General features: G+C 38.1%; 1 protein-coding gene across 1 annotated transcript in view; it reads left to right on the plus strand.

Annotated features, from left to right (window-relative positions):
* Positions 1–3,928: 3,928 nt before the first annotated feature.
* Positions 3,929–26,896, plus strand: part of NECAB1 (N-terminal EF-hand calcium binding protein 1) — a 147,239-nt gene continuing 124,271 nt past the window's right edge. Inside the window, exons 1-2 of the mRNA XM_079143806.1 lie at positions 3,929–4,207; positions 11,154–11,178. Of these exons, the coding sequence (XP_078999932.1) occupies positions 4,109–4,207; positions 11,154–11,178 (124 nt within the window). The 5' untranslated portion in view covers positions 3,929–4,108. The remainder of the gene's footprint in view (positions 4,208–11,153; positions 11,179–26,896) is intronic.

Consider the following 26,896-nt stretch of genomic DNA (forward strand, 5'->3'; position numbering starts at 1 on the left):
ATCCTCAGCATAAAATAGCTCATAAGTAATAACCATTATTAGTTAATAATTTTGGCCTGGGACATTTACCACTCCTGAGTCCTAATTTTGCCATCTACAGTTACATTAGTAAATTGGCCATCTACAGTTACATTAACTGTTCATAGGCTGGTGACCATAGATTCATATTTCAGCCTGAGAAGTGCAAAATGGCACTAATGGGGAGAAGTTCCCTCTTCTATCCTTCCCCCAGCCCTTAATGCAAACCTAATCTGTTATTCTTATCTCACTGCATTAACATTATCCATTAAAACTGTGTCTCTTTAAGTTGTGTGTGTTCTGCCGAGGAAAGGACCAGAGTTTTTCATCTTTTCTCCAGCTATACCTGTCCATTGCCTTGAAGTAAGCAGGCTCTTAACAGATATCTGAAAACAATTACTTTTTAATTCATTTTTAACCCATGACTTAACACATGGCCCAGCATAGCAAGAGGAATTTAGGCTGAATTTATCAGTCAGAGTTCAACTATTCAGAACTTCCAAAACTAACTGACTAAGGTGAATGAGAAGAAAAAGTTTGGAAGGTTAGCAGTTCTCAGGAAGTATGGGAAGGATTGCTTAAAGGACAGGGCTACTGAAATCAGAAAGTCCCTTTATCAATTTGGTTAAGTTGTCTATGGGCTCCATCAGTATTGTGGCCATTTGACACTCACCTGTGTGTGCCCATTGTCATTAAGATACTTCCCTTCCTGTCCCTTTATACAGATTTGAAGTCCCGAGTAAAGCATCCTATTGGCTGAGTCTAAATCTCAGTCTGTACTCTAGCTGCTGGGAGACTGGGAGAGAGATCATCTTCCTTTCCTCAGAATTGGTGGGGGAGTGGTCCTGCCCTTAGTCAGGACACATACCTTGGAACAGTCCCCCAGAGAGGAAAAGGGTTTATATCCTAGGGTGCCCAATAAATGGAAATTTTTATTAAACTGACAAAAAGGATTCTGAATCATTGCTCAAAAGGATAGCCCTCCTTAGAATTTAAAATGTAAATAAGACAGGTTCCTGGTGGTCTGAAATGGTTTAGATAATAGTTCTTCCATGAGGCAGAGATGGATTGAAATATAATACATTCTCAATGGCCATCGTCTCCTGAAAATTTAGAAATACCTTCACATCAAAGTCTTAGCATAGGAAGTTTGAGAATTACAGTCTAGAATTGCCTCCCTCCCTCCATCCTTCTTTCCCTCCCCTCTGACTTTGCTATAGAGAAGTTGCTAAGAAGATGCATTTCCTCTCCCAAGTCTGCTGTCTCCCATTTGTAACTGATACTATGCACAGCAGTACAGCATCTGTGTTTCAGGAAAATGATGTGTGAAAACAGTTTTCAAAAATGCACACTGTCTAGATAAAAAGAAAACTAAAAATATGTTTGGTTACCACTTTGTAGAACCTATTGAATTTGGCTGTGATTGGGAATCTAATTGTCATCCATTTCTAGTGGAGCCTTCCATGAACATTACATTTCCATTATAAAGGGAAGCCAGCTATAGCATCATGGAGTTCACACAGAAATCATAAAAATAAATAATGACTAGTTGGCTGTTTAATAATTTACATTTCCTCTTGATAGACCATTAGGGAAAATAAGCAAAGCCACAGGTACAGAAAATGTCATGGTCTGGCAGTAAAAGAAACATCTTTCCTGAAGTATTACAAATAGTTCCCCAGTTTTGAATGATGACTACTGATTATTCTCCCGTTCTTCATTTATAGTCAGGGAAAGTCTTCTTCATCACCTGTTCTTGTTACCATGGGATTGGCATAAAAATATTACCACTAACAGGGTTGAATTTGAGGACTGATGGATCCACAAAGCTTAGAGGGGCCAGGCTTAAATGCACTTGTTGCCAAAAAATCTCTTTAGTCCTCCAGACAATAGCAAGAACAAATAATGTGCTATTTTTGCAAACTCAGCAAACTTAATTTTCATGGTCAGATCCCCTCCTCCTCCTCAGTAATTCGAATGACCAGTGTCCATTTGATGGGTAGGCCAGACTTTTTAAATGATTTTTAAATTATCTTTTGATGAGCAGTTATGAAAGGGAAGGGTCTATTCTAACTGTTCAGCTAAGGAAATTTGCACTTAATGTAGCAAAACACACAAGGATCTGAAATTAATATTCCTTAAAGCACAGCTTCAATTACTATCTCCCCTGATTGAAGCTGATATCTCTAACTCTACCTGATTAAGTCCATAGTCCTATCTTTGGACTTCACAGGTCTCCATCCTATAGTCTCTGCCTATCTTCTAACATTTTACTCTTTTTTTTTTTTTTTTTCTCTAGTACATGTATAGTATATTCAGGTTTAATGGTTCTTAATCCTGGCTGCATATTAGAATCACTTGGAGTGCTTTAAAAAGATTATGAAAAGGAACCTCTACTTGCTCCTTGAATATGAATCTAGGGTGCAGCACAGACATCAAATTTGCCTTTGTTTTAATTTTATAGGAAGTTTGTGTGTGGAGGTGGGGCTGGGAATTGAATCCAGGGTGTACATGCTAGGCAAGCCCCCTACCAACTGAACTATATCCCCAGGACTTTATGGGGGTTTCTAACTCCTTATTTTTGTCATCTATTGTTAGAAATCAAACCCAAAGACATCTTTGTGTAAGTCAGTAAGTGTTTTATTATGTTCCCAAACTGTGTGGGTCAAAATATCTGACAGAGCATAATGCTGATTGTCTTGGGGTCCATCTTTATGTCTGTGATGTATCAGGTCTTAGCTGGGACATCCCAAATTGCTAAGGATGTCTCAAAGAGCTCAGGGCTGGGATCATCTGGACACTTTATTGACATTTCTGCTACTTAGGCTGGGATAATGCAAAGACTCTGCTCAGTCAAATCTGCCACCAAGGTGCCTATTTATGTTTCTTCACATAGCTGTGGGGGCTTAATGTAACCAAACTTTGTACAGGGAAGTTCGGGATTCCAGAAGCAAATATTGCACTCCCTCAAGAAGAGGCATTGTAAGGCCTTTTTTAGCACCTATCCTCAGAGGCACAATCTTTCACATTCAAAGACGAAAGAAGCCCACTTCTTTATAAGAAGAGTGGCAATGAATTTGTAGCTACATTGTAAAGTTGACACACACCCAAGCGGATTCCAGCATGTAGCCAGAGTTAAGAACAACTGAGTTCATTATTTGCAAACATTGAAAAACATAGCAGGACTGGAAGTTTAGTGAGGTGAATAAGAAAGATCTCAGGATCTTTGCAAGTGCAGGGCAGGGCCTCAGAACCACTATCTCCTTATCCCGTGTCCTGGGTGATATCACTATAGATCTGATAGCACTGCCACATCCAAGTCTCAGAGCTCTTTAAGGTAAGTAGATTACGGTGGCCATTTTACTGATAAGGAAAATGGAGGCTTAAAGATTTAATAACTTGCTAGATTGCAAGACAACCAAGTAATTAAATTGGAACTTAGACCTAGTGGATTAAAAAACGCTATCGTTATATCCCTACATGAAACTGGTCATCTTCCTCGTGGTATCCAGGACCCCACCTGCCTTTGGAGAGGGCAAGGAAGACAACCCTGCTTGGACAAAAATGAAAGTAGGCACGATGTCTTTGAATCTCTCTGGACTCATGGTTTTCAAGTTGCAGTGAGTCTAGGGGCGTCTTCGTGTTTTGGCTGCTCAGGACAAACACCCTTCCATCTATCCCTCTGGTGTGTCTCTCTATCGGGACTACATCCTTCCTGCCTTTATGTGAGGCTGTTGTGCGGTGGGCAGGGGCCCTTAGGGTTATCTCTGGCAGGTGGCTGAGGCCATGCGGGGCAGAGCCCTCTCCCGGCTAGGGGAGCCGCGCGTTGCTAAGTGCAGGGAGGAGTCCGTTCCTGGCGCCGTCAGCGAGGGAAGGGGGCGGCGAGAGTGAGCGTTTGGAGCCAGGAGGCCGGAGAGAGGGAGGAGGAGACCGAGCGCAGAGAGCGCGGAGGGAGGGAGGCGCGCGAGCGAGCGAGCACTCACTTGGATCCCGAGCCCGGGCGGCGAGCAAGCATCTGCGGCCGCGCCCTTGTCCGAGTCGGAGCATCCGCCCAGCCTGGTCCCGCCCGCGGGCGTCAGGGCTCCCGAGAATGGAAGATTCCCGGGAGACGTCGCCGTCCTCCAACAACTCCTCGGAAGAGCTCAGCTCTGCCCTGCAGCTGTCCAAGGGCATGTCGATCTTCCTCGACGTAAGTACAGATGGAAGGAGTTAGGCTGGAGCTTGCCCAGCCTCACGCCACTTTCCCGGGGAATGGCGGGGGACGGGAGGGCTCAGGTGTTGACCAACTTTTTGCCCCTAGAACGTAGATAAAAATGACCTGCTATCCCCGATCCGCAGTCAACCCCCAAGGCAAATGCAATAGAAAGGTCTGTTATTCAATATGTAAAAGGGTCTGTCCCAGGCCCGCAGTTTGGGATTTAACAACCCTTGACGAAATTCCAAAAGTTAGATTTCTCCACAGCTTGGGTTTCTGTAGGGGCGGAACTGTAAATATAACAGTCTCCATTTGGGGTGAATAGAACGTTTTTAAAGAGCTACCAGATTTGGGGTCCTATTTCAACTCTACTGTACCCTATTTGCTGATAGGCAACCTCGCTAGTGCTCTAAACCAACCCAGAAAAGCGCTAGAGATTGTGAGGCGCCGGTGGTCCTCTGGCCCCTCTCCTGGGAAACAGTTACTTTGAATACATTTGTCTTTCATCTTCCAGCGGTGGACAAGATCCCTGTCATGATCATTCTCCCCCCCCCCAACCCCCAACTGCCACTTTCTATTCCCACCTGCTTCTCTGATACAGTCCCCTTCCCTGCACCTTTCCAAGTTGTGATTACCATTATTATCTTCAATCCTAGCTTTTGATTTGTTTTTCCTTTGATCCTGTCTCTTGCTTGGGATTGATTTCCTTTCTCCATTTCTCTGATATGATGATCATTCCTTTTTCTCTTTTCGTGTTATTTTTTTTCTGTCATCATGCTGTGGATTTCTATCTTTATAGCAGTTTTAGTTCTTATTGGTTTCTCAGTTTTGCTGTGCTTTTCCTTCCTGCTGTTTTCTTTCTCTCTATTTTTCACCCTGCTGCCCAGCTCTTTTCTCTGCCTTTGGGTTTCCTGATCTTTCCATCCCTCAGTTGCCTGCTGGGCTCCCAAGCTCTCCCTGCCCCTCAGTTGTCACATTTATGCTGTTCCCCCAGGTAGTGTCTGACTCAGTGGGGACAATTCTAGCTGCTGCTTATTTGATAGAAAATAGGCAAAGGGCATCTAGGAATATGGTGTGCTCTTTCCCTTACCCTTTTCCAAGCTATCATTTCTTATTAAAATTGAAGTGAGTCAGAGGTGGGCCAGAGGCTGAATGCATTTATTTGTACAAAGATGAAAATATGAGGAAATCAAATTATTAGCATCATAATGGTGAGGTCAAGATGATGAAGATAATGGAAGGAGGGGCAAGAAGCCCTCCTGACTCTATTTGAATGGATGAGCTAGGATATTTTCATGTGGTAGAGAAACTCTTATCAATAATTAAAAGTGGTTTAAGCCACATGACAGAGGATTCAACTGTGTGGGGCAGCCTTCTCTTCTGGTCACCATACAGCTCCAAATGAGGATCCAGGAACTTTGGGCCAGCCATCTTCTTCACACCAAAACATAAGTGTCTGCTCTCCTCCTTGTTGACTCTATCAGATTGTTAAGGACCTTATTCTTCCACGGTATCTCTGCTTGGCTTGAGTCAAGAAGATAATGTTATTGATGCTAATGGTTTCACCAGCTGATACTATTCCCTTATGTTCTACTATTCAGGACCTCAAAGCCCTTGAGGAACCGAGATGGGAGAAGGATAGGCAAGATAGCACACCTGAGAAGGAAATCCTCAGGGCCAAGAGAAAGTTGGGACCCCTGAAAGTCATGTCAGTTATAGGCTGACAACTAAGCTGCCATGATTTGGAGGACAAGTAGGGCCTCTGTTGTAACCTGATCTGTCCTCTGCTCCCCAAGGATATCAGATGTGTCCTTATGATATTTCTTTAAAACAGCTAACAAATTCTGGTAATAATGTGGAGATGAATTAATTGAAACTGTGTAAATAGGAACTCAGCCTCCCAAACATACATACCAATCTCGGCTCAAGTGTTCAACTGCAATTTACAAAAAGAAAGAAAAAAGAAATTAAAATCTCATTTATTATTTTATACACATAGTTGTTCCTGAGTTCTATAAACAAAACAGCATCAAGTCCTGAAGGAATTTGTCATCTAAGAATAGGGCATCCTTGCCTTCTTATATGTATTTCAAGAATTAAAGAAATAAAAATGTAAAACTGATTCCACACGAGAGGTGTTGACACGCTTGTTTGTCAGTAAAATGCTAGAGTCTACCCCAAAATAACCGCCATTGGATTTTGTCTGGAATAGAAAAGATTTTGTTTACACATTTCTCTGAGTTATTTTGTGAAAAATCTAACACTCTGGTGAGATATGTGACATGAAAAAGGATTTGTTATTTCAGGATTTTTTTGAATTATTCATTTCTGGATCATGTTGCTTTTAGCAAAATAAAATGTGAAATATAAATATATCATTTTATTTGATTAGATTTAATATATTCTAGTAGTGCTGCTAAGAAAGATTGCTTTATAAATTCTATTCAGATCATAATAAATAAGTGATAGATAGATATTACCTATTCCAAAGGGGAACAGAAATGAAATCATGGGGGCCTTCTGCATCACACAGACTAATTTCCAAATTAGAGAAAAACTGATTCCCAATGTTTAAATTCCATTATCACTAGAATACTCAATCTTTTAATAAGTGATTTAAACTCCTGCTGATAATTTTGTGACTTACATGACTAGACATGTCCAGCTGGTTGAAAACCAGACATGGACATTTGATGAGGAAACCAGGAGGACACCTAGCTCAACTCTTGACTCTACTGCATTTTCCTTATCTCTAAATCAGTAATAAAAATGAGTCTGATACTTAATTCCCAAGGTGAATAGGGAATAAGAGTTCACAGTTTAGAAAACAGAAAAAAAAAAAAAAGATAATGTGCTAAGAAAATTTGAAATACTATGGTCAATTCCAGTGTTCCATATTGAAGACACAAGAAGCAGTAACTAAATCCACAAATTAATGCAAGGAAGTGTATCTTTGTAAATCTAATTTGTAAATCTAAAAGAATCACAGAACTGAATATCAGTTTATCATGAATTTTCTGAAGAGGTTAGAAAATCCAGTGCTGGTACCAAGGTGTGGCAGCATACTAAGTCTGTGCACTTGCTTTGGGTATGCCTGCCAGCCACAGGAGAGGGGCTGATCCGGTCTAGTGTGCAGCAACACTGAAGGACCAGGAGGGTGACAGTTGTTTTCTTTTTCCCTTAGTGTACTATCTTTTCCCAGGTCACTGCATTCAAATAACAGAGAATTAACTTGAATTTAGAATACTAGGATCTGGAGTATGTGGACTTTCTTTTGATTCATTACATTAATCAACTCTGCGGCCATGCAAAAGTAAGACATCCCCCAAAGCAATTCAAGTCCAAATGAAATTAGTTGCAATTCCACCCACCTGCTGCCACTTTCCTCTTCCAACAGTTCTCCTTTGACATTTTATTAGGAGGGAAGGGGCCCTTCCTCATTTCAATAATGAGGCAGGAGTGAGGCTGGAGGTTGTGAAGGAGAGAGGTAACTTCACTCTTTGCCTTCCCTTGCTTCCCCATCTAGATATGCATGCCAGTGTATATCCTGAACTCAAGACCCAGAGCTTGGTTGGTCAGGAACTTGGCAAAAATATGTAGCAATAATTTCTGAAGCCCTGTGTATTCTCATTTGTATGAAAGGTGAGATGGACGGAGGACTGTTAAAGGAGAGCTTTTAGAATTCTGATATAACCACACATCCAGCTCACCTAGTCACGCATGCATCATTGATTATTTAAGTGAGATTGTCCAGTTGGCAGAATGGTGATTAATGTCACATCATCTATCCTAATTGATGAGGAGAATTAGGCTAGGCAATGATGAAATTTGCCTTGTTTCCCACACAGGGCCTACCCTAGGCAAAAATTGGGAAGATAAAAACCTATATGCTAATTACCTTTTCTCCATCCAATTTTCATACTCACTTTCCTGCATCCTATCTCAGGGTGACTAGTGGACTGGTACCAAAACTACCTGCTGGATGTTCAGGCCCACATACCATGACTCACCTCCTAGGTCTTCCTTTCTGGGCGCACTGGGTGTTCTGGGTGAGGCCTGGCTCCTTTCCTACATCCTTGTTCCTCAGGAGTTCACCAGGTAGCTGACTAGCCCATTTCATTTTCAATTTTAACCTGTTAACTCAGTATGAGACACTTAGGAAATGTTAGTTCAGTAAATGGTGATTCTGTCCATTTTTTATGCTTCAGGATAATATTTAAATTTTGACACCCACCTTTAATAATTTAAGATGAGGAATAAGGAATTTCAATCAAGTCCATCATAGAATGTCTTTTAAGGTAACTAATCTATTTGATAATTCCTAAGTATAGCAAAAGCACAGGATTACTTATATTTAAACTTTAAGCCTAACCATAATATTTAAATTTATTTACTATGCCTCTAGTGACAGCAAACTGTCACTAGATTAGCTGACCCAGATGACTGTGACAGCATAAAACATAATGAACTTGATTCTCATCTGCAGTACAGCTTTTATTAGTTTGTGGACTCCGAGGCAAAATTTGCAGCAGAGACAGTTCTGTTCATATTTAATTACAAGAACTATCTTAATAACACAAGCTGCTGTCTTAATTTTTTTAAGAAGCTGAATGTGATTTAAGAATGTTTTTTATGAAATGAAATGATGGAAATCCTGGACCAACTCTCTGGTATGTGGTTATTTCTATTCTAGTCTCTTCTAACTCCTGAGGACACAATAGAACTGGAAATAGAATCTTAGAGTATATCAAAAGTGAAGGATAAGATATGCTTCCTGTCTCTTGATGCAGCTAGGTCATTCTAGTTTTAGAGTAGAGGGAGAATCTTGTCATGATGGAGGAACAGATCCCCCAAGCTCCACTAGCAATTACCTCTGTAGAGTAGAAAGAATGTGGGTATCATTCTACTTGAAGCATAGCTCTTACTACTGAAAACAGTCTTCCTGCAATAATTAAATCAATTTAATGAAAAGGAGGACCAATGTCTTATGCATATTGGTCAAGGTGACACTTGTTTGTCACTGGGAACATTTCATGGGTGAGATTTTTAGTAATCTTAGTATTTTATAATTAAGCACACTGTGGTGGTGGTTAGATTTATCCATACCTCACAAATGAAACAAATGAAAGAAAGTTTCTGTGTAGAAAGCAGTAAGACAGACAATTTGGGGATAAAAATTACTATTCATGTTTTCAGCTGGCTACCAAGAAACACTGATCAAAATAGAAAAAACGTTTTGATTGTTTACCTATAACTACACATTACTCAGGGGGAAAAAAAAGGTCCTCATGGGTGCTTTCCAAGTGATTAAAGTTTGTCTTTGCAATATGGTGGAGGGACACGTTTGTCAATACTGCATATAATGTAGCTCTACATTAGATCATCCAGACAGCTATCAGTATACATATGAGTTAGGGTTAATTTGATTGCAGCTAATGAACAAACAAATAAACAAATAAAAGCAACCCAAATCCAAAATGTCTTAAGATTTAAAAATATAGTGATTTGCCAACTCCTATGATGAAAAGCAGAGGTCATCTCATAAGGAACTTGACGAGGGGCTCAGAAAGGGCCATCAGGATCATTTCTCTGAGTATCTGAATACTGTTCTCTTGTCTGTTGGTGATTTGCAAGTTACACGTTGTATAGATTTCCAAAGAGTACTGTAACAACTGCCACAAGGGTGACTTAAACATCAGCACTTTCTCATGGTTCTTGAGGCTACGCCACTCCAATATCTATCTCTGTCATCAGATGGCATATTTTCACTCTATCTCTGTGCCTCTGTGTCTCCTTATAAGTTCACCAATTATTGGATTTAGGACACACTCCAATCCAATAATTCTTCATCTTGGTTTGATTACATCAGCAAAGGCCCTCTGTCTGAACAAGGTCACAGTCACAGGTACTGAGGGTTATAACTTCAATATTTGTTTTTGGGAGATACCACTCAACTTGCAGCTCACATGGTGACAAAATGGCTACAGCAGATCCTTGCCCTTATCTTCTCAAGTTCAAAGTCAGCAGAAAGGAAAATGTGTCTCTCTCTTAACGACTGAAGCAAAACCATGGCCTGTCATTCACTGGCCCTGAATGCTCATGACTCAGCAATCATTGTGGTCAGAATGTGAAACCTTGTTTGCCAGGCCAAACTGCTCTTACCTGCCCTGGGTAGTGCAGGCCAACGCTGGAAGAAAGATCAGAAATTATTACCACAGAGTAATGAATACCAGAGGGACAAAGAGTTCCTGTACATCAAAAACAGTTTAAAATAAGTCCCAAATAATATAATGCATACAAATAAAGTAAGACGTAGTACAGAAATGTGGGTTCCTCTTTACTCATGATTTATTATTTTTCTTTTTGTTTATTCCTAGTTTTATTGATATATGATTTATTTACATTAAAGCCTATATGTGAAGTATAAATCTGATGAATTTTGACATCTGTGAAACCATTACCATAATCAAAGTGATAACTATCTTTATCATCACCTCAAAATTTCCCCCTTCCCTTTTATAATCTATTCTGCCCACCCTGGACATTTGTAAGTAACCTTATTATGCTTTCAGTCTCAACTTTACATTTTTTATAGTTTCATATAAACGAATTTATACAATAGGTATTCTTTTGTGAGTAGGCTTTCTAATAAGCCTAATTATTTTGAGACCCATCCAAATAGTTACATGTATCAATATCTGGTTCTCTTTTTTGGCCTACTATTATTCCATTGTGTGGACAGACCACAGTTTATCCATTCACTTATTTATGGACATTTGGGTCATTTTCAGGTTTTGTTTTTTATAGAGATCTCAGTTGAGGAACATTTACTCCAAAATTGGAATTTCATTTTGTTTAATATATGAATTACATGTGAGTAAAATGTTCACTGTAATACTTACCAAAAAAGGTGATAAAAGTTTTCTTCTTTTCTTTCCAGATACTGAGGCGAGCAGACAAAAATGGTAAGACCCAAATACTACAGTTTCTATTTATTAATCTCATATTTTAGACTGGCTTATAAAGAATAATAGAGAATGAGAAAACCCCCAGAAACTGACGTATAAATGTGAGTTTCTTGTGCTAGTCCCAATTTTAGGCAAGTTTATGGTTCCAAATATTCATGAGAAGTTGGCAGAGGAATTTACATTTGACAGGAAGGCGGAATTTATGCCTTTGAAGCAAGGAACCCTGTCATAATTGGGCTCTGGCTTTTCCCTTTAATGCTTGAAAAAAAATAATTTTACAGCAACAACAGCTTCTGTTCATCGAGTGTCTCCTGTGTGCCAAGCAGTGGGCTGGTTATGTCGTGTGCATTATGTCTCAGTATTATTAAAATATAAAACTGAGTCTTGAACCTAAACCTATTTGAAACTGAAGTCGACGCTTTCCACACTTAACTTCATAGTGATCTTAGGGGTGCTACTGCACCCAAAGTGGTTGCCTGGAAACCATATACCATGCATCCCAAATTCACTCTCCCAATGAAGCATATGCACTGGGGGTGATAATCTTTAGGGACAGAGAAATATAGAGGACAAACCAAAAGAAAAAAACTCATCTGTCAACTTAGTGACAGCTACACAAAATCCAACAATTATAAACTGGCACAAGTCATATCTTTTATTCCTTTATTCCCCTAGAAATTTTGTTTCATAGACTACCAAATTAGAGCTATTTATTCTGCTGCTATAGTATACATACTATAGTGAAGGTATGCTATTCATGAGAGTTCCTTGACAACTTGTAATGCAAAGTCTTCTTTTCCTTTCTTGAAATCCCATTTCTCAATGGAGAAAGTTATAGTCAGAGTTCAGATCTGACAGTTTAAAGATGGAAGTTGTTTTTTAGTTTGTCCTTAAGCAGCCAGATCAAGAAAAACTTGACATTATGCATACTTTTACACAAAAGAAAATACATTAATCTAAGAAGCAATGCTGAATGGATAAAAAATATATACATATATAAAATATATATATATATACACTATACACAATGGAATATTACTCAGCTTTAAAGAAGAATGAAATTATGGCTTTTGCTGGCAAATGGATGGAGCTGGAAAATATTATGCTAAGCAAAATAAGCCAATCCCAAAAAACCAAAAACTGAATGTTTTCTCTCATATGTGGGTGCTAATTCACAATAGAAACTGGGGGGGGGGGGGCTGGGAAAGAATAGGTGTAATTGGGGTTAGACAGAAGGTATTAAAGGGAGGGGAGGGGATAAGGAGATAGGAAGGATAGTAGAATGAATCAGACATTATTACCCTGTGTACATATATAACTATATGTCGGTGAAATTCTACATCATGTGTAACCAGAAGAATGAGAAATTGTACCCCATTATATATGATGTATCAAAGTGCATTCTACTATCATGTATAACTAATTAAAACAAATTAAAAACCAAAGAAGCAATGAAATAGAATCTCAAATCCATATAACATTTAACTATGCCTGGCCATCAGAATATTTTACACATTGTATTGTGATAATTACTATATTACTGATTCAAAAGTACTTTTTAATTTTTTCATTTGAAACTTTTGATAACTCTTTAAAACAGAGGTAATATTACATTATCATCTTGTCTTCTCATTTAACCTTCCGCCTTTTGCCTGACACCCTGTCCCAGTACCTAGAGTACAATGGTCCCTCTTCAGGCCACTTTCTTGTGCTACAGCAGCTGTTTGAAGTTCACAAGTGCCTTATATACCCCTTCACCCAAGCTCCTGGTTCTCTCAGAATGTACCTTCATCTCCTTGAACCCTAAAACTCTAATTAAGGGCCACTATTACCTTTGTACCTACCTGTCACTGTTCTTTCCATTGAAATTATCATGACTCATAGTCGAAAAAACAGCAAAATTATCCTAATCCATGGTGAGGATAAAAAGCAAGTGAAAATCAATTTAAGTGATTTGTGGGCCTATGATTACCTCCTGTGTTACGCTATGCAGAGTGGTCCTTTGCACTGGCAGCCCCCTACCCTGTATTTCCTGACATCTCCTCTCCCATGTGATGCTTCTCTCTTCCTTGCTTCCTTTCCTCATGCCAAATGGTAATGTGCTATCAAAATGTACCCCCCCTTCTGTTCTTATCTCTCACAATCTTCACCATGAGTTCTGCTCAGCAGCCCGTGGAAGCACTTCATTCCCTGAGCATCTCGCCAACTGCCACACCTCTGTGATGCTGCCCTGCTTTGACCTTTCCCTGGTATAACACTCCACCCTCAGCTTGAGGATGCTTCTGTGTGGTTCCACCTCTGCTCAGAAGGCTCCTTATCTGGAAGGACTCCCAGTTCCTTCAGCAAGGCTCCACCCTCGCTCTCTCTGCTCTCCACACTTCTGCACATATCAGTTATTGCCCTCCTGGTGGAGGACTGCAGTTGTTTGCTGGAGATTCTATTTCTCTAAGCCAAATATGCCTCTCCAGGACAAGGACCTATCCAGCTAGTAATAGGTGTGCAATAGATGTTTACTAAATCAGTAATGATTGAGAATTTTCTGCTCCATTGTCCATCTCCCTTCTATCTTCTATTCTTCTTCCTGTTTTTAATCCCAACTTATTCTTCCTCATTCTTTGTGTAAAGCCAGGGGAGAGGGAGTCAGGCAGGCCCATGCTTAAATCACAGCTATGCCACCTAGTAACGAGGTATATGTCTTAGAGTTGTTTTGAGTAATAATAAGACAATGTACGTAAAGTCTCCAGGGCAATGCCTGACACACTGTAAGTGCTTAGTATTGAAAGTTTGAGCTGTTTTTTGTGCTGCGATGGTTTGGTTATCTGAGATTATTTGTGCATTTCTGTTATTTCTATTGCCAGTGGAGTTTAGTAGAAAAGAAACATAAGGCTATTCACCATACAAGAAGAACGGAAAAGAGAAAAGGAGGGTAGATGATCTAATGTAAATGTAAATGCAAAGCAGCCATCTTCCTGTTCCATGTGTTCATTGCATTCTATATTTGTAAATAAACAGCTGCCACATGTATTTGATCTCTTGGTAACAGACCCTCATGTGATAGAATCCCTTGTTGGACAGTATAATTGGCAATGGAATAACGAAAGGAATAAGAGGCAACGAACAGTATGATAGCTACCCTGCCAGAGGACAGATTTAGCATTTGGACTTTATCTGACATAAAAGAGAAACTGCTGGATAAATGAGGGGAAAACACATGATTGGTGATTAAGCGATAACAATGGTGTCTTGGAGAGAGTTTTTTTTGGGGAGGTGGGGGACTGGTTGTTTTTAAATCATGGGTTAGGATCCTAGACATAAAGATCAAGCTGAAAATAGGTTTGCTTAGTGGAGATGCTGGTGCTTTGATCTCAAGAGTGCAGAATTAAACCTAGAAATGCAAAACTTCTGGAAAAGCTTCCTTCCCAAAGATTGAATGAAAATAGAAATGGCACATGGGTATTTTTTTTTAATTTGCAGAAAGATTCTTTAAATTTATACACTTTTTATTTGAAATGTTTAACTAGCACATTAAGACTGTTTATATTCAAGGTGTACAATGTGATGATCTAAGTATGCATTGTGTGATAATTAGCATGATCAGATTAATTGACACATCCATTACCACCCAGGCTGTGCACCCCATCCCCAGAGCTTGCTCATCTTCTTACTGAAGTTTGTACCCTTGACCATCCTCTCCCCTTGCTCCCACTCCAGCTCCTGGCATCCACCTCTCTACTTTCCACGTCTTTGAGTTAGGCTTTTTCAGATTCCACATATAAGTGAGATCATACAGTATCTTTCTTTCTGTGTCTGTGCCAGAAGATTTTTTTAGCTTTAGTAAAAGGCAAAATGAAAAGGCTCGTAGTAGTGAATAACACCGTCAGATGCCTCTTGCTGATCTGCTCTTACTCGGTTCTGCTGCCATTCTCATCAGCAGACAGGTGGGCTGTATGGGTGATGCTTTTGATTGCTTTGTCATGACTGGTCTCTTTACGGGGCTCGGTTCTTCTCTGGCATTTAGCCCAATCTAGCAGCCTGACTGTCCTGTGAAGACGGAGATGTCATGTTCAAAATGCTGCCACCACACAAGTGCTCAATACATATTTGTGAATCTACTTGTAAGAAGTACATAACTAATAATTTGACCTTAAAAATTTGGAATGATCCTTCATATCCTTTAATCAAACCAAGCCCTGTTGTTGTGTGTCTGTTGTTTATTAAAAACAAATATTGGCCAAAATTTATGGAGGGCTTATTATGGGCCTGTTCTTATCCTAGGTGCTTGATATACATTATCTTTAATCAATATAGAAAAGTCTTTAGAATGGACAGTTTAGAGCATTGGGAAGAACACAGGATTTGAGGTTAAACAAGTCCCACAGCCCTGGCTCTGCCACTGTCTAGCTTCATAAAACTGGACAAGTTACTCAACTTACTTGTGCCTCAGTTTCCTCATCTGTGAAAGGGGGATAAAATACTACTTCTTTCATAAAGTTGCCTTGAGAATTAATAGAGATTATGCCTCTAAATCATTCTGATTTCACACACAGTAATTTTTCAATATTTGTAGCTATATTTTATTAACATCCTCATTTTTGAATGGAGCAAATAAGCTAGAGAAATTACATAGTTGTCACATTTATGTTATCAGCAGAACCAAGATTGCGAACCCAGATCTATTTGACTCCAAACTAATCTTTCCGCTTTGTTGTGTATGCACTTATGTATATGTTTCAGTCTACAAAAACATAAATATAATTGTCTAGGATTTGTAAATATCTTGCAGATGATCTTCTGGTTCCCCAACGCAGAGTAGATTTATTGATTTAATAAACTAAATGCTTCCTTGGTGATCTGAAGGAATTATGATCGAATGACTAACTTCTCCAAAAAATAATATTACCAATAAAAACTCCTAGTCTAAGAAGAGTTGAGGTACTGTTTGTGTATTTAAGAAGATTTCATTCGGTTATAAACAATGAATATTGGTTATAATAAAAGCCTTTCAGTTTGGCTGCCCAAAGTTGGATTTATTCTATTTACCTCTGAGAGTATGATCTTAGGTAAAGACTGAAACAAAGGTTTAGTAAGTAAGAGTATGTTCCGAAAGGCTGGGTTATCCAGCAACCTTCAGAGTGTCATGGAGGTCTATGATTCTAAGTCTTCTGCACCTTGGTCATCAGACTGTTTTGTGTGATCTATACAGTCAAGTTTCATCCTTTGCCCCATCAGGCTTCCAAGCCCTTTTTATCTTGTAATTTGGGTTTCTGGCCCCAAATAAAATGGAAAGATTGAGGCATGTACCCTGGAAATTCAGATTATTAGCCCAATACTTGTTTTCATTTCTTAATTCTTCACTAATTTCTTAAATAGGAAAAATGAATAAAACTGAGAATTAGATAACTTATTACAGATTAACAGGGCTTTCAGATAATTTCATCCTCATATTTACTTTCAGGCATTTGCAGACTCTTCAATGTATCTACCAGGCAAAGTCTACTAGGAGTGATTGGTAAATAAATAAACACACACCCCACCTCTCGCCCTAACAACAGCCTTGTTGGAAGGAATGTCTCTGTCTCACAAGCACTGCAATCTGCAGTGCAAATTCTGGCTACAATGATTTAAAAAAAAAGAATAAGGGAAAACAAATTTTGTATTTCCATAGTAAAATCTTTTTTTTCTAAAATGTAAAGTAGTTTCACACTCTTCACATGTTACTTTTCTTTCAGAAGCAAAAAACTGTGAAAATTCTAATCTTTACATAGCTAGGCATATCAGCTGTTGCAGAAACAAAAAGAAAATTTAGATTCAAATTCCTGAGTCCAAGGTTGGATACTATGGGTTGCAAAAGGCTCAGAAATCAGGTCCTGCTCTGATAGCAAATACTAGACCATACAGAGTATGGTACTTACCTCAAAACCTGGCTTCTTAAGTTCTGTCTGCAGTGAGATCTATGGATTGACAGCCAGCAGTCTTTCCTTTTTCCGTACCTGCAATTAAGTCATCCTCTCTACTCCATCTAGATCCCAGAGGCGTGTAGCATGGTGGCCAAGTTTATGACTGCAGTCAAATTAACTGGTTTCAAATCCCTGTTCACTTCCTGTGTGATCTGAAAAACTTCCTAAATTAGCTTCCTTATCTGAAAAATGGAGATAAAGATAGTGCTTTTTTTCCCCACAGGTTTTTTTGAAAGATTAAATAAGAAATTTCTTGGGAAGGTACCTGACCTGTCTAAAATTCTTATTCTTGCTTTGTGGGACTGTCAATCACAATGTCCTACTCACCCTCCTACTAGTGCTGAATTGCTCACACTGCAGTGCCCAGAATTTCTGTCCATGACTACCTTACTAAGACCCCAGAGCTACTCTGGGGTTTGTCCTACCTTTGCCTTGATCATTTAACTTTCCCTATTGTTTGCACCAGTAATCCTAATATAGTTTGCTGTGCCTGCTTAGAGTTGGTGTTTTATGCCCAAGACACTGTTTGGGTTTTATGCTCCATGGTAAAAACTAAAAAAAAACCTGAATTCATCTTTATTTATGTTTTTTTGTTTGTTTGTTTTTTTTTTTTTTTTTTTTACATAAAGGAATGAAAGGAATTGGGGAAATGAAATTATGTGATACATTATGTGTATGAGACTTACCACAGTATAAAAAATATTGCCAGGCTAGATTATCATGACCTTGTCTTCATGGTGCCAAAATAACCAGTGGGTCAGTGTATTACTATAAAGTTAGCAATATTTTAATTTTTTATAGAACTTTTTAAAACTTCATTAAAGGTAATGAGAATTATGCATAGAAATTATGTGTAGTTTGGAGTTAAAAGATCTTCAGTACTAGTCTTAGGCCTCTGTCTCTTCCTCCACCGTTATTTCTTTCACTTTTTTCAACTGTTTCTGTGCATTTCTACTGTGTGCCACACCTATGTAATGCACTAAAACAGTAAAACAAATAATGCTAAATTAAAGTCAGTCCTTCCCCCACTCTCTACACAGAATGAAGCAGGGATCAGTTAGATTAAATTAATTAATTTCTTCCTTCTCCCTCCTTCCCTCCCTTCCTTTCTTTCTTTCTTTCTTTCTTTCTTTCTTTCTTTCTTTCTTTCTTTCTTTCTTTCTTTCTTGATTTGGGGACTGAACCAAAGGGGTGCTTTACCACTGAACTACATCCAAGTCCTCTTTATATTTTTCACTTTGAGACAGGATCTTGCTAAGTTGGTTAGGGTCTCACTAAGTTGCTGAGGCTGGCTTTGAACTTTGCCACCACACGTGGCAACTTCACACTTTAAAGGGGAGATATACATAAATTAGAAAATAAGTATACAAACCAAGTGTGGTGTAATCCCAGTGACTTGCAAGAGGATTCCAAGTTTGGGGCCAGCTTCAGCAATTTAGCAAGACCATGTCTTAAAAAAAAAAAATGACTGGGGATTTAGCTTAGTGGCAAAACACCCCTGGATTCAATCCACATCCAATAATAATAATAATAATAATAATAATAATAATAATACCACACTGTAATAAATGCTGTGATGGAAGTCTTCACTAGGTGCTATACTGGAATAATCTGTCTCTAGTGTAAATCTGATCCTACCACTCCTACGTTCAGAATTTTTCACTTGCTACTCGTAGCCCACAAGATAAAATCCAGGCTTCTTTATATGGTATTGCCTGCCCAGCCTCATCTCCCCCAATATCTCTTGAGGACTTAAACTCCAGATCCTCCCTCCCTCTGTGTCTGTACATGCACAGCTTTTTCTTCTGGGAATGACCTTCAAGATTCTTGTTTCTGCTCAAGTTTATCCCTCCCATGAACCTTTTCTGAATTGTTTAATAGGAATAGCTTAGAATTCAGGTCGATTTGTCAGTTCATTCTGTCATAATGCAAGCTCTATAACAACGGGTGGGTTCTTGTACCTTATGCCTAGTTCATAGGGCTGATGTAATTATTAATGGAATAAAACAAAGACCTCACATGTTACACATACACATTCAATAAATATTAATTCCTTGACAGATTACCCAATATTCTTCCATCTCAAGCATCTTCGGTGTCATACAGTTATGACCTTGCACAAATTTGTGGCTATATTACCCTATGAGGTTGTGTGGTCTTTGAGAGCAGGGAGCATATCTTTGAATATGTAGTTATAATTAGTTACAATTCCTGACTATGGTTAGTATCTCATAAACATTAATAAATTGCTGCAGGGCTGTGGAGAAGGTGAGCCTGGAGTGTTGAGGACAGCTCTTCTTGAGTTGCAATTCATTTCAGTAAGTGTGGGTTGGGTGGGGAGACAGGTAATTACAGGTATATGGAAAGGCAAGAACAAAGGCATAGAACTGGAAAAAATGAACAAGAATTAGTTGCTGAACAAAATTTCTCAATTTGTAAGAATAAATATTAAATTCCTACGATGCTCATATCTGAGATACTCATAATCCTAGCTCCCCAGTTCTTCAGCAGCATCTCCCCTGGAGAATGTCACCACTGTTAAGCAGTTGCTGCAACCAAAAGACTTTCATAATCTTTCTCTTTCTCTAAAAACCCACATGAAGTCTATTAGCTGGTCCTGTTGGACCCACTGCCAAAACATCTTTAAAGTCTAATCACTTCTCCCTGCTTCCAAATCTCCCATCCTAGTTAAAGCCTCTATAATCCTCTGCTTAGAATACTGCAGAAACCTCCAGATTAAAGATACTGAAGCATCAATTAATCAGGGGTAGAAGAGATAGTGATGTGAAAGGGAGTTTTTTGATTTATAATTAGCAAAGACTTGCTGACAAACTGAGGTGTTAAATCAGAACAATGAGATTTTTAATGATCCATGTGCACAGTGAGGTAAGGGAGCAGTTGTCTAATTTCTGGCTTAGATAACTGGGTAGGTAAGATTGTTAACTTCTTTATGTTTACGAAACACTCATAATACTAAAAGCTTAATTTTGTGATATTAGGATTATTTTTAGAAATGAGTTTTCTTATAAATATTTGTTGATCTGTTTGTTTATAAGCAATATTTCCAACTATGTTCTAAACATGTTCTAAATAAAACCTAAATTGTTAAGACAAAAAAAGCCTGAAGAATTTAAGAGCCTGTATGGCCTAGGTCTTATATGGCCATGAGAATATTTTGGTTCAGACTTCAAAGGAAATTAATATTATAAAAATCACTGTAAATAACCATAGTATTTACCATGTTAACCCAAGGGTTACCATATTCTAGATGCTATGCCAAGCATCATTTTATTAATCCCCAGAACAATCTTACAAGGAAAGTAGTATCATTCTTCCAATTTTATCAATGAGCAATCTGAGACATAGGTAACTTATCCAAGGACATAGAATGAGTAAATAAGATTTTTTTTTTTTTTTTTTTGCGGTGCTGGTGATCAAACCCAGGGCCTTGTGTTTGCAAGGCAAGCACTCTACCAACTGAGCTATCTCCCCAGCCCGTAAATAAGATTTGTATCCAAAATTCCTTCTAACCCAAACGTCCTAACTCAGTCTTTTTAATGGCTTCTCTTTTTCTCCATATTTTAATTGGTGCATAATAATTATACATAATGGGAGGATTCGGTGTTACATACTCTTACCTGCACATGATAATGCAATGTAATTTGGTCAGTATCATTTCCCAGTATTTCCCCTTTCCCTCCCCTATCCCTTCCCAGGTCCTTTTCCTCCATTCTTATTGGTCTCCTTTCTAGTTTCATGATATCCCACTCCACCTTTATTTCCTTTTCTTCTCTAGCTTTCACATATGAAAGAAAACATACAATCCTTGACTCCAAAAATCTTAGCTCTTAACTGGGATGCTCCATTTGCTGTACTTCATCTCTGTAATACAGTTACACTGTTCAAATCTAGAAATACCAATGTTACCACATGAATCATGCTGAATGATGTATTATAATTTAAAAACAAAAGACAAAATATAGAATTGTTTTGGCTATCATCCCATTTGAAGGGGGCATGGTATAATGGAGATTTGGAACCAAAAAGAACAAACTTTAATATTAACTTGGCTGTTTTTTCATTCACACATTAACGTGTTGAATATTTTACACATTTTTGTGTCCAGATACTATTACAGATGGTGGGGATTGGGGAGTATTCAAAGACAAAAGAATACACAAAATTTAATGTACATTTTCTAGGGTGTGATGTTGGACAAATTACTCATCTTCTCTGAGTCAATTTCCTCATTTTAGGCAGGAATAATAATAATACTTGCTTTGCAGGATTATTATAAGGAAAAGGCAGGATAATTGTCGGTAAAGCCCAAGGATGGTGTTTAGCATTTTATGAATAATCACAATCAAAACATGTCAGTTTTCTTTTGCCTTCACTAATTCCCTATGGGCCCTAAAGGTACAGTTTCTTTACTTGTTAATTATGGAAGGCAAACTTTGAACCTATACTAGGCTTTCTGTTACTAGGACAAATTACATATCTGTGAAATGAACCTACCCTTTGGTTTTTACACTTAGATTGGAGAAAACTTGATTAACTATAAACTCAGGAATCTGAGGTGGGGAAGGTTTGTTGGACAATGGCATCCTCTGGGAGCTTAGTGTCTTATTGATAAAGGAGTCATAAAACAGAGAAAATTGAATCATAATGTCCTCAACAATGCGACAGGCATCACTGGGCCAAACAAGCAGTAAAAACACTAATGTATATGATTTCAAAGAATTAAGTGTTCTCCTTCTGGGGGTGGTTCAGGAAGGCTCGTGGAATAATTGTCCTCTGCTATATCTCTGAAGATAGTAAAAATTAGGATAACAAGAAAAAAAGAAAGATGATTTATCAGAACCAATTTAGTTGAAGTAACGAAAACCCAATTTGGATTAGTTAAAGTAGAATTGGGAGATTGTTGCTCTTATCATTGAAGTACCCAGGAATTGGCTTAACTGAATTTAGGTGTTCAGAAATCCATGCTCGGCCTCCCCCCAACCCTGCCATTTCAGTTTTGGTCTTCCTTCCAGGTGCACTTTCTCACCATGTATAGAAAGATAACTCCTGGAATACAAGCCACCTATTCAACAGGTCATAAGAGAGAATTTCTCTTTTATAAACACTTTAGCAAAAACCTTAAGATTTTCTCTGATTGATCAAGTAATCAATGCTCACACTTGACACAATTACTGAAAGATGGGAAGGACTGATTTTCTGGACTTCGCTTATGTAGACACCCTAGAGTGGGTGGGATATATAAAGCTGCACCTGCAAAACTTAGAGTGAGAGAAGGCAGATAATTTCTCACGTGAAAAAAATCATAGCTTTTACTTGAAGAAAGGAGAACAGATTGTTGAGCAGGGTAGACAAGTTTTAAACACTGTGATTACCCATTGGGAATGAAGGTAGGAGGAGAGAAAGAGAAAGCAATTCAATTATGCATTGCACTCTTCTTTCTATCTCTAATATTTAATATTCACTTACCAATGAAATTTGCCTAGAAATGGAGTGTGCTAATTTTAAATCTACATCCTACAAATGACTAACTGCTCCTCCAACAAATATTTCATCTGTTGTTCTACGAAAGCCTGAGTAACTAACTAGGGTTTTTTTTTTTTTTTTTTTTTTGCGGGGTAGGGGGGTTTCTTTTTCATTTTTTGCTTTTCTTCTAGTCTCACATAAAATGTTATGGATAATTCTACATGAAAGTGACATTAAATGGATATTTTTCACTAAATTAAAAGTAAATCCTTTCTAACCATTAAAAAGTAATATATACTCATCCCCCTTAATATGTGTGTGTGTGTGTGTGTGTGTGTGTGTGTGTGTGTGTGTATAATTTTATCTATTTCTAGGACAATTCCAAGTGATGAAAATAGTTCAACATACAAATAAGTTTCGTGATAAAGTATCTAAGTGTCTAAATATTTGGTGGCAGGTCAGTAAGAAGCCAAGCATTTGACTGAATTATTTGAATGATATATGGCACTTGGTAGATTTTAAACCAAAAGCATCTTTTTTAAATTTTATTTGTTCCAATTAGTTGTACATGACAGTATAATGCATTTATGCATTTTGATAGGTTATACATAAATAGAGTGTAATCTCTTATTTTTCTGATTATATGCATCTTTAATGATCTTCTAGCAGTGTGTCCCAGGAGATATGCTTTCAGGGACCTCATTTGAGTCACTGAAACTTGAATTTCAGTTTTTTTTTTTTTTCTGAAAAAACTAAGAAGACAAAACTATTTCAAGAAACTATTGTGAGAACTGTAGTCAATAAAATTTAGAGTAAAAATCCTTTGCAACATAATAGATCAATACATTTTTTTTAAATTGTGAAGCTAGCTCCCATGTACCTGACTTTCAATTTCCCCTTTATTATTAACAGCTTCCATTTCTGTGGTACATTTATCATAATTAAAGAACCAATGTTGACTCAATCTTTATAACTAAAGGTGATACCTTATTAGTTTTTACCTAATATACCTTTTCTGTTCCAGGATCCCATCCAAGTTACCATATTAACATTTAGTAATCACATCTTCTTAGGTTTGTCTTGGTTGAAATAGTTTCTTAGACTTTCCAGGGTTGACATTCTTGAGTTTTGAGGAATAGCACTTGGCACAATGTTCCTCAGATAGGATTTGCCTGATGTTTTTGTCATGACTAGACTGGGATTGTTTTGGGGAAGAATACCACAAAAGTAAAATGCTGTCATGCCATTTCAAGGGCACATGCTAATTTTAATTTATGACTGCTCTTGCTGACATTGATCTCCACTGTAAAGTTTATTCTTTCCCCCTTCCCATACTTAATCCTTTGGAAGAAAGTTGCTGTGCCCAACTATCACCTAAGGAGTGGGGAGTTATGCTCTGCCTCTTTGAAGCCTGAGTGTCTGCATAAGTTCTTTAGAATTCTCCTGCCATGGGACTTTTGTCTATTCTCTTATTTACTTATTTGATACCAGGAATTGAACCCAGGGACAATTAACCACTGAGCCACATCCCAGGCCCTTTTTAAAAAACATATTTTAGAGACAAGTTCTCACTAAGTTGCTGAGGCTGAGTTTGAATTCTCAATCCTCCTGCCTCAGCCTCCTGAGCTGCTGAGATTTCAGATGTGCACCTGGCTATTCTCTCATTTAATTATTCAATATTTATTTATAACACTATAGACTCATGACTATTTATTATCTACTTTGGATTATAATTCAATGTGACTCCATTTTGTTCAAGTTATTCCCACTCTTGTCATGGAAGCACCTTCAACTGACTCCTGTATACCTTTTCCATACCCTCCATTGTGGGTGAGGAGGGTTGAGTGTACCCTAGCTTTCTGGCACTATCAGATGCTTCAGGATCATTTTCTATAATTCCCACCCCTAGAATCACCATTTCCCCCAAGAAGCCCTAGTCTTTTTCATTGTAGAATGCTATTAAAAGCTAAGATCTGGGTGATAGCTGTGTTAGTGAGGTTTCATTGTGGCTTCTAATCCTCTCAGCCAGCTTATGGAGCAAGGAAATACATATATACATACCAACTATGAATATGAGCATATTTACAAATATTTCTTTATGTCTTTATATGTACCTGTGCTAAGTTAAACATAAGCACTGTGGGTCTCAGATTCTCATTTATTAGCACATAGATTATTCTAAACTTCTCCCTTTAATTTTCTATAATCTGTTATTTCAATATTGAAAAATTCGGTTCCTAGAGTCAGCCATTCATATACATAATTGTTCAACTCCTGTCTATATGCATAACCGTGTCAGAATGATTAACTCATGCATCAGTGGGAAACAACTTTATCAATGATAGCACAGAGACTACGTATGTTAGTTGGGTTTTCAAAATACCTCACAAGAACAACTTAAAGGAGGAAAGATTTGTTTTGGTTCACAGATTCGAAATTCAGTCCATGGTCAACTGACTCCAAGACAGAAATATGGTGGAGGAAATCTTTTTGGCTCATGAAGCACAGAAAGAGAGAGAAGGGGCTTGGGAGATGTTAAAGTCTTCTAGTGCATGATCCCAGTGACCTGTTTTCTCCAATGAGGTCCTACATCCCAGTAGTCCATCTGGCTATCAGTGGATTAATGCACTGGATTAATCCACTGTTGAGATCTGGGCCCTCAAGATCTGTGCATTGCCCAAAAGTCCCACTTCTGAACCTTGCTGCATTGGAGACCATGCTTTCAATATATGAACTTTGGGAGGACATTCCAGATGCAAGTGATAACATTATTTATGATTTCTTTGCCTTTAGCTTATAGAGACCTCTCATTTCCAAAGTTACTCATGCATTACATCCTGGAATCCCTGAACTCTTACATGACTTTCCAAGAATTTTCATACTTTGAAGTTAATTGAACAATATATTCTTTGTGCTGTAAGGGTCTAAGGGCTGAATGTTAATGTCATACATCCATCATATTGTATCATACAAAATAGTTTCCCCACCCTAAAATTCCTCTGTGCTTGTTCTAATCAACCCTTCCTCCAACCTTTGTGAACATCTGACAACCATTAGTCTTCTTACTGTCTTTATGAATTTGCCTTTACCATGATGTCAAAAAAATTGAATTATGTAATGTGTAGTCTTTCAGACTGGCTTCTTTAAGTTAGCACCATGTATGCATTAAGATTCATCCTCATTTTTCCATAGCTTCTGCTTTAGTCAGCTTTTTGCTGCTGTGATCAAATGACCTGACCAGAACAATTGTAGAGGAGAAAGAGTTTATTTGGCTCATGGTTTCAGAGGTCTCAAACCATAGACAACCAGGTTCATTACTCAGGGCTCAAGGTGAAGCTGAACATAATGGCAGAGGGAAGTGGCTCACATGATGATCAGAAAGCAGAGAGTGACTAAGTTCAGTTCACCAAATATATACCCCAAAGGCATGGCCCCTCCAGCCATACCCTACCCATCTTCTGTTACCATCCAGTTATTCCCTATCAGGGGATTAATTCACTATTTGGGTTAAGGTTCTCATAACTCAATCATTGCACTTCTAAACCTTCTTGCATTGTCTCACCTGTAACTTTTGGGGGACACCTCACATCCAAACCATAACAGCTTCGTAACTCATTTCTATGCTATAATAGTATTATATTGGAGTATTGTAATAACTTAGGCATAGCATCAATTTGTCTATTTCTCTTTTCAACTCTATCAGTATTTGCCTCATGTATTTTGACACTCTGTTGTTAGGTGCATACAAACCTAGGATTGCTGTCTTCTGGAAGAATTGACTCTGTTAGGTAATGTGCCCTTGAACAGTAATAATTTTCCATCTTTTGAAGTTTACTTTTTCTAAAATGATCTATCAGTGTGGTATCTCTTTCTCCATTCCTTTATATTTAACCTCGGGTCAGAACAGAAAAGAGATGTGATGTAGTGTTAAGAGGTTGAGGTACAATGATATTAAATGGCTTGTACAAGGTACTGTGAACATTTGATAATGTCTTATCTATTAAGTTTAATAAATTATGAATATCATTACAATTTCTCTGAATTTACAACTGAACTTCTTCTTAGAAATGAGGTTGCCATTTTTTATTTGTGCTTCTAAAATGTGCACGCGCAAGCCAAGAATGCTTTGTCATTTTCATATGTAACTTGGTAATGCTTTCCAGGTGTTCATTTTCTACCAGGGACTCTGCTATTATTTTTGAAGATAGTCATGTTTTGGTATTTTGCTCTTGATAAATTACAATATTTGAAGTCTTCAAAAATGTTAACACGTA

This window comes from Sciurus vulgaris (assembly GCF_902686455.1).
Source record: "Sciurus vulgaris genome assembly, chromosome: 1".
NCBI classification, from domain to species: Eukaryota; Metazoa; Chordata; class Mammalia; order Rodentia; family Sciuridae; genus Sciurus; species Sciurus vulgaris.